Source organism: Mizuhopecten yessoensis, unplaced genomic scaffold (assembly GCF_002113885.1).
Source record: "Mizuhopecten yessoensis strain PY_sf001 unplaced genomic scaffold, ASM211388v2 scaffold716273, whole genome shotgun sequence".
Lineage (NCBI taxonomy): Eukaryota > Metazoa > Mollusca > Bivalvia > Pectinida > Pectinidae > Mizuhopecten > Mizuhopecten yessoensis.
Window position 1 is genome coordinate 304,895 of NW_018480034.1, and position 9,329 is coordinate 314,223.

Here is a 9,329-nt window from a genome sequence, read left to right on the forward strand (position 1 = left end):
GGTGATGCAGGTATACTGCAAGTTCGAAGGGAGGTGATGCAGGTATACTGCAAGTTCGAAGGGAGGTGATGCAGGTATACTGCAAGTTCGAAGGGAGGTGATGCAGGTATACTGCAAGTTCGAAGGGAGGTGATGCAGGTATACTGCAAGGTCGAAGGGAGGTGATGCAGGTATACTGCAAGATCGAAGGGAGGTGATGCAGGTATACTGTAAGTTCGAAGGGAGGTAATGCAGGTATACTGCAAGTTCGAAGGGAGGTGATGCAGGTATATTGCAAGTTCGAAGTGAGGTGATGCAGGTATACTGCAAGTTCGACGGGAGGTGATGCAGGTATACTGCAAGTTCGACGGGAGGTGATGCAGGTATACTGCAAGTTCGAAGGGAAGTGATGCAGGTATAAATCGTTAAAGATATCTTGATGAAACTTGCAGTATACCTGCATCACCCATAGAGGATGTGCAGTGCACTGTCATTAGGTCATTGTGACCTTGACCCCAAGGTTAAAGGTAAAATATGTGCTAAATCTTGTTGGGCTGTAACTTTTAAACCAGTCATGATATCCTGATGAAACTTGCAGTATAACTGTACCATCTACATAAGATGTGCAATGCAATGTCATGAGATCACTGTGGCCTTAACCTCAAGGTCAAAGGTAAAAAAAAGTCAGATTGTTTCAAATCATTTAAAGGTGTATGCCAACGTGATGCCACCGGTCCTTCACTGTGTCTAATTTTGCTTAAACTTAGTATGCAAGTATATGGTGGCATTGTAATCTCTATCTAAGGATCCTTTGCGACTATGGGGTCAGTTTTGAGGACTTCTGTAATGGTCCCCATTACAATTAGAACTTATTTATATGGATTTTATAATTTAGCAGTAGGCAGTTCCTCTAATAATAAGGTAAAATTAGTGCCAAGTTAAAGACATCCTTTATAAAACTTGCAGTATATTTGCATCACCAACAGACAATGTACAATGCACTGTGACCTTGACCTTGATATCGAAGTTTTTAGGAATATCTTGTCTGGGCCTTAACTTTTAAACTGTTAAAGGGTAGACATACATTTTTGTTCGCAAAAACAAAGACAAAAATCTCTAGTTTAAATGCTAATCCTGAGGCCAAAGCAGTATATATTTCTCAATATTGGCCTTAATCAAGGAATTTATTTCCGTCCAGTTCTGTTTCAATCACCAGTTCCTTTGTTTTGAACGTTGATCCATGGTAGTGAAATTTGATGGCCACTAGAACAGTTAAAGAACTATATTAAGATGTTTCTTTCCTATAACAAGCATACTGAAATATTGCACTTCATCACAAACCTCTACAACTGTCAATATCTTGATAGATCATCAATCTTGGTTCCATTGAAGTTGTTCAAGCTGTATCCATAGTGATCTTTTACTGTATATTTAGTTTCTTAGAATCACTGCCTTCACACAGTTTAGAAGTATTTGACCTATGACCCTATGCAATGACCTTGACAGCAGACACAACTGGTACCTGACCCATCATCGACTCGGTATATATCAGAAATGTAACGCGAATGAAAACTGCTTGATTTTGAAGACTAGAACTGTTTAAACTTCACAATATACTATTATATATAATAAAAGGGATTAAATGTTCATGTGAAGGAAGTAAATATAGAAAAAATAAGATTAACGACTGACTAAAAAACTAACTACTTTCAGCTATTTTTCCATGCACACACTTTTACATACAGAATGGAGGCCTGGACATGCATTACAAAGAGCTAGCATTTGACTGACAGCTGTTACCTTTACCTTTTTACCTTAGGAGTTTTATGCAACACACCATCTAGTCAAGATACATCCTTCCATGGAGGTTAATAATAAGGGCCATTCAGCATATTAGACATGGAAAAGGATAAAATACATAGGGCAGTCCTCGTCTTCCTAGATTAACTGCTGGTTGAACAATGAAACAGACATGTATGGACATGGAACTGTGGACCACAGCTGGCAAAATCCCCCTTTGACTCCAAGGAGATGTCTGGTCTTGGAATGTATCTGGAACTTGTCTCAGTAAGCAGGCAGACAAGGCACAATTTCTCCATTTGCATAGAGACTGAACATCGTCATGAGTGAAGGTGGACATAAAACACCTGACCTATTGATCAACGAAATGCTGTCTGAACATGTCATATTGAAGGTGATTACAATGTATTTGTCGCTGGTGTCCTCGGTTGCATCTGTATAAAATGGTTTGGGAGGTCTTAGGCGTCAAGTACAAAACTATGTTTGGACAAGCCTTATACTATAATGAAGAGAAAAGGTCAAATAAAGGTCAATGACCTACTTTTAGTAGGCGACACTCCGGAGATATTCCCCTGAAAATGTGTCTGGCATGACAGTTGGGGTGCTATCACATTGTTCTGTTCAGTTCTTGCAGAAACAGCCTTCCAGAATATGTCATCAAGATCCTGTGCATTGAGGTGCTATCTACATTGCAAGATGTTACTGTTAAGAAGATTTAACACATCCATTTCCTCTTGTGAATTTTATGTGAGGAACTAACAAGTTTTTTGTTTTATATTGTATTCTTTCTCTACCAACACAAGGAGTCTTTTATAGAAAATCGCTTTTCATAGATTGTCAATTTTCAAATAATCCCTTCATTACTTTTAATCAATCTATGTGTTGTTTTTTAATATTGAGGAGTCAAACAAAATATATAATTGCTATGGCCCATGCATTTTCCAGATTTAATTTGAAAATCAATTCTTTGTTCCAACGACCTCTGAACAGCAGAATCATTACGATTCTTAATATGCTTTGACTTAATCTTGTAAATCCCTTTTTACATGGTTAAGAAATTAACAAAATACAGATACAATTTTACAAATTAATTTATTATCAATGACCATGATGAAGAATTAAACATAAAATATCTACTTTGATGGAGCACAGTGATGAAACCAGGCAACCAATCAAATTAGCTCCTGAAAGAATTGTCAATAACATAATTTAAATATACAATAATAATGAATCAACCTATGTTGCTATAGATTTTCCTTCACTTTCACATGTTATCGTCCTGTTTAATTAAATGTATTTCAACTCGAGAAATTATGAATTACGATGCTTATGGTTTGTTCACGATTTAAATATCAAAAATATTCTCTCCCTCTCTTGGTTTAATCTGAATCTGGTTCAATGATAAAAACAAAATGACCATATGGTTTGTGATAATGATGAACAAAAACCACAAGAATGTCATACCGAATCAGCACAGCGGGATCATAGACTAATATCAGCAATGAAATGTAACGAATAGTCAACATAAACAAGTACAACGAATACACACAGCTACCGTAACTCTTCTTATAACTCTCTAGCTGATAAACAAAGATGATTGATGGATATAGATGTGAAAAAGACATAACGCTCTGTGTACATTAATGTCAGCCAGACTCTACCAACAATAACATATACTTACATCGACATGTAAAACTCTAAACAGATAAAACATTTGTACAGAGTATGTTAGCTAATACAAACACGAGTCTCTGTTGTCCGAGTCTGACCAGGTAAAAGTATACATACATGTCTTTAATAAAATCTATCCTGAAAATTATTGAAACTGAGAATCATAATAACAATTCTTAAGCTATTACCTATGTTTGTCAAATGTTTCCACATGACTTTGGGGCGGATACAGAAAATATTGTGAAAGCTGATATTATTATACAGGGTAAGTTGACAGACAAATGATGTAATGGCACAACTTTACTAACCTTTCCATAAACAATCTATTTTGCTGAAGTAGCCTATCCGCATACAGCTGTAACATTAGGTATCTTCCTGATGATATAACAGTTTGACACTTACATGCTTACTAGCCAGCAAGAGTCTGAACAGAGAAATGAACAATGAACTTAAAAGTGGCAAGGACACAAAACGATCCAACTTTTCTTGTGTATTTACAACATTGATAAAACTATAAAACACATATTCACTAACAACTAGTTTGTTCCATATTGCTGATAAATAAAATATGTTGTTAAAAATATCTATATACAGTGAAATGATTTATGCATCTCTGAACAAAAACATGTGTATGACTTTTGGTATAAATGAAATGGGTGTTTTATTGAACTGACCCAGATGACACCTCATAACACATGTGAACCAATTGTTTAGCTCAAACTGAGGAAAACAACATGTGGTCTCGTAGAAAGTCAAGTGAAATGCAGGGAAGGATTTAAGTCCAACTTGCCACCTCGACACGAAGGGCTGGGCAGTCTTAACAAGGTTTCACAGAAGTTTGTGTTTAAGCAAACACACAGTAAAACAATAGAATTTGCACTATACATAAAATATATTCTTCTCAAAGTGTCAACTACCGCGACTTGCTGGGACTGTCCTCGTCGTCGCCTAGCTGGGATTCTGGGTAATCGTTGAGGTCAACTGTTAATACATGACTTATCACACAGTCTCCCACCTGTAATGGAGAAGTACAATATTTAGACAAAAAATTACGGTTTAAGTAATAATAGTTTTTTTTTAGCTCTTGTTATATTGCTCTTATTTATAGACTTCAGCTTTTAGCTACCTCTTGTCATCACAATACAACCAGAGAACCACCTCTCTAAAAGGACGAAGATAGAATCTGTTGCATACATATGTGATTGTTTTCTTACAAAGCATATCTGACTCAAACAAAAACTATCTGATTTTCATGATTCTGCACATCAAAGCTCATGAACAGAAATCTAGAGGAAACAAAAAATACGAAATTTTGTAGCATTCATTTTTTCTTCTTCAAATTTCATACACAGAAAAGAACGTTTTTGGTCATTTTTTATGAAGAGTCTATACCTCTGGGTAGATTCCGATGAGAGAATCAGATTTGTTGTAGAACTCTTCCTTCAGTGAGATCACAATACACTGGAAGCTTACTTCAGACTGGGAACGGATGTATGAGGCCACCTGTCGAAAAAGAATATTTATTGTGCAGAACAATTCTATAGAGCTGTTACAGGAAGAAATTATCAAACAGACACCTTTATTTTATTTATTCTTTATTTATACATTACCAAATAATGGAACCATTTTACTACAAAACAACTGCAAAACACCCCTAGGAGTATTTGTTATGTACTTATTACATTAACCTAGCCTGTAGGTTCTATAGGGAATACTTGATTTCACAATTGTAGCATAAAATTTCAATATTTATTTAAGAAGCTAATATTCGCAAAATATTTAAATTCGCAAAATATTTAAATTCGCAAAATATCTCCTGGTGAACTACCAAGAATATTATGTGATTTTAAAGTACCAAAATGTCAAATTGAGTTATCTGATGAAACTGTTTAACTCATTCATCCTGGAAATTTCATAATGAACTATTCCAACCTTTGAATTGGAAGAGTTCAAATTTCAAATGTGTCTTCAGGGGTGAATGAGTTAAAAGTGTCTATACATACCTTTCCTATGTTAGTGTTGTCTAGAGCAGCATCAATCTCGTCCAGTACAAAGAACGGGGCTGGCTGGTAACTAGGGACAACAAAATGGTAAAAGAGTTATTTGTTTTTTCAGGGCAGACAATACATTTTGCAGTTAAATTATACTGATATGTGTATAAACTTTTTCTCACATGTTCATTTACCAATGACATCCGTAGAACCAGCAGGTGTGTGTACAATCTCCTGTCAAACACTGATAGAATCTAACAATGTATAAAACATTGGTGTTTTTACTTATAAACATGCAGCTCAATTATTTAAGTCTCAAAGCCATAAATTGAACACACTGTTCATTATGTTATTTGGCCACAAATTTACCACATAAAATCAAGCACCAAGTTCTTCAAATTGTGAAAATCAAATGGATTGAAATGAATCCATCTGTTTGTAGTTGCTTAATATATAAATCTGAACATTTCATGGAAGAAATAATTTCAAATGATATAATACTGCCCAGTTTCCCTATGAAAAGTATACAATATAATTGATGGTTACCTGTGAATTGCAAACAGCAGAGCAAGAGCAGCTACAGTCTTCTCTCCTCCAGACAAGTTGTCCATGGGCCGGAATCGTTTTCCGGGAGCAACACAATTATAGTTAACACCATCCAGGTAAGGCTCCTCTGGGTTCTCGGGCCCAAGGAAAGCCTGGGCACTCTGGTTACGGGCCAGCGACTGAAGTCAAAACATTTCAGAGGGGTTAAAAATACTTCTATACGGGAAAACTTAAGGCAAGGAAAATACATTTAGTATCAACAACCACAGGATATATAAATATCACCCAGAAGATAGCAAGATGCCCCTCACCATTACAACCGACCAGTAGTAGATGCTATCAAATTATCCATCCCTTCTATCAATAGCAAAAGGGAACTTTCCCACATGAATACTTAATACTTCTTTTTATCACACAATCTTTCTTACATTACAGTAGATGTTTCAATTTTGTTTTACATATACAAGTGTAAAACACACTCATAATAACAGAAATTTTAGGAAGTCAACACATATCAGCTTCATAAGAGTTATTTTACCTTGTAGATCTCGTCAATTCTAGTGGCCACATGCTCGAAGCAGTGCATGAATCTGTCGTATCTCTCTTTGCGGACTTTCTCGTATGCCTGCTTGGCTCTCTTTGCCCTTTTTCTGGCATCTTCAAATTCTGCTGAAGTCTCCTGGAATCTTTCTCTTACACCATCAAGTCTGCACATAAAGACATAATTATTATTAAAAGGATCCATGTAATACTGATTTTTTTAATTGTTAATGGAATCCTTACAACCAGGCAGTCCTGTAAAACGTGTTCATGAAGAATCCTAGGGAAACCCAACAAATTACTTAAGGCACTATTTATAAGTTTGATAGGTGTGGCCAGCTGAAAACAATATCAACTTAAATACCTTTTTATCTTTTTTGTGCAAATGGTATGCATATTTTCAGCATGTGTAGCGGGATACTTATACCTGTGTATTAAAATAATTTTCAAAACCATTTTTTACCCAAATTGCAGCTACCGCTTCTAATGTTATTCTTGTTCAGTTCAGGAACTGGACCCGAGATAAGTATGTTAACAGTCTGTTACTTACTTTTCCATGGCCTTCATGTTGGGTGCGTTAATCCTCTGTATAGTGGTGTGCATGTCAGCCACAGCCTTCTGGTATTGATTGTCACGCTTTCTCACCTCGTCTGCCATTTCCAGCTTAAAGAGATGGATGCATCATTCGAAAGTTATTTTAGGTAAAATATTTGTACATGAAGATTTATTAAAGATGTCTTGAAAGTCAATTACAAGTCATAGTTATTCCCAAGTGATTTTGGTCAAAACCTGAATGTCTGCACTAGGGAAGTTGAAACTTCTTTAAATCAAAAGACATGGCGGTGATCTTCTATTCTAGTATGCTCTGGATTTTCTTCATCGCTTACCAGACTAATGGAATCAAAGCCAAATAGTAAGACTTTTTTGGTTTAGTGACAATAAAATTTACTGCAATTGCTGGTCTAATCCAAGGTGGTATCAAGTTATAAATCCACATTTGTAGAAAAAACCATGGTAGATTGTAGAGCTACTGGNACTGGTGGACCTGCACTGCACACGATTATGCAGGTTTTGCAAGGCTTTGTCAAGGCTTGCCTGAAAGTACTTTAAAATTACTAGGTTCAACCTTATTTTTTAAATTAACAACTCTGGTACAACCGGTTCAACTGTTTGGATTGCAATAAATGAATGCGGCCCTATATACTTTCTTAAACAAACCGCCCTATATACATTCTTAGTCAAACTTTTTCTGATGAACATCCCTCTCATTTTACATGATTCTATATGCCTCCCCACTCATTCAAACCTTACCTCCTTGTCATCATCATCCAGACCGCTGTAGTCGAGGAGGATGTGGGCCTCTCGCGCGTATATTGCTTTAGCCCCTTGACTACTCATACTGTCTAGGGGCGTGTCCTGACTGCCATCTGGCTGACTGGACGGCTCGTCTTCGCGGTTGATGTCCTCCAACGTACCCCGCTTTAACGGTATCTGTACGTCATCCATCTGGAAAAGTCACACTTAGTTATTACCAGCAACACTATCTGGAATAATTTCCAGGGGATATTTTAACACCATACACTTGATAACCAAAGTACCAGCTACCTTGATTTATTTTGGAATTTTGTCACTGTATATCATATCGATTTATATTCCTTTATGATGAATCTCNCTGAATTTCTGATTCTCGAATTCAAGCCTCTTCTTTGCTCTGTCCTGTTGTACTCTAAGCTCTCGTTCTTCATATTGCCTGTATGGAAAGAGAGTGTTCTTTGTTTCACGTGGTAGGTGTATTTGTTAACTTATTGAATAATCTACACGTTCAAGGCTCTGGCCAACGATCGTACACAATGATCTGAAAGTAACTTTTTTAATCATTTTCTAGACAAAAATACACAACAAAAAATTTGAGGTAAAATAATTGAGAGTTAAGGATGACCACTCAATCCAATTGAGTATGCTAAACCTGTCCAGACAACCAATTTCAAAAAAAATCTGAAATGTCTGCATTCCACTTTTTGTTAAGCGCATTATAATTCATGAATAAATTGCGGTTCACAACACTGAATCCACAACCCTACGAATTCAGATAACTATTAATAAAAGGTTTCAGCTTTATATCGGCATAATGAAGGAACTTAAAAGTGAACATTCAAGATATATTTTTTTTGTCTATAGACACAAAAAAAGACTAAGATATCGGCACTAGTTGGCTTTAAACCTGTTCCTCCTGTTTTGCTATAATCCTCAACACAATAATATCAGCACAATAAATTACCTGATGTTCTCGACACCAATCTGGATACAGAACGTCATGAACACCTCGTCTTCAACCCTGTCCATTCTCTCCTTGAGAATCTTCAACTTTTCACCCCGCTCCGACATACGACGCTCTATCTCTTGTATCCTCGGCTGAAATATGACAAACTAGCTGCTATATTTCATTTATAACATATCTCTTTATTATAAATAATAGTTTAATTTGTATACAGTTACAATGAACTGAAGGATATCTGTTACCCTATGTACTGTATATTTGGTTGAATGATTGATAATAAATCTTTTACTTACATCAAAAGACTTGAGCATCTCATTGTATGTGTTGAGATCCTTCTCATTCTGTGTGAGATGTTTGTTCAGCTACAAAAAGATAAGAGCATCAATTATTTTATGTCAGAATGAAACCTGTTCAAGTTTGAGACAAAGATTCACAAACAACTGACCCACGCTTATCCCATGAATATATAAAATTAAGTTAGCAATTTTGAAAATTTTCAAGAGACACTGGTATCTTTAAAAAAA

At 36.0% G+C, this 9,329-nt stretch overlaps 1 protein-coding gene and 1 long non-coding RNA gene across 2 annotated transcripts in view; both read right to left on the reverse strand.

The window, feature by feature from the left end:
• Positions 1 to 2,854: 2,854 nt before the first annotated feature.
• The window catches only part of LOC110442499 (structural maintenance of chromosomes protein 1A-like), a 29,538-nt gene continuing 23,063 nt past the window's right edge, over positions 2,855 to 9,329 (reverse strand). The window contains exons 21-27 of the mRNA XM_021486143.1: positions 7,839 to 8,033; positions 7,078 to 7,190; positions 6,526 to 6,694; positions 5,988 to 6,166; positions 5,454 to 5,523; positions 4,843 to 4,953; positions 2,855 to 4,465 (exon numbers count right to left, since the gene is read on the reverse strand). Coding sequence (XP_021341818.1) covers positions 4,364 to 4,465; positions 4,843 to 4,953; positions 5,454 to 5,523; positions 5,988 to 6,166; positions 6,526 to 6,694; positions 7,078 to 7,190; positions 7,839 to 8,033 — 939 coding nt within the window. The 3' untranslated portion in view covers positions 2,855 to 4,363. The remainder of the gene's footprint in view (positions 4,466 to 4,842; positions 4,954 to 5,453; positions 5,524 to 5,987; positions 6,167 to 6,525; positions 6,695 to 7,077; positions 7,191 to 7,838; positions 8,034 to 9,329) is intronic.
• On the reverse strand, positions 8,200 to 9,186 carry LOC110442500. The gene is made up of 3 exons (XR_002462023.1): positions 9,099 to 9,186; positions 8,806 to 8,939; positions 8,200 to 8,277 (listed from the first exon to the last, which is right to left on the reverse strand). It is a non-coding gene; the product is annotated as an uncharacterized LOC110442500 (long non-coding RNA).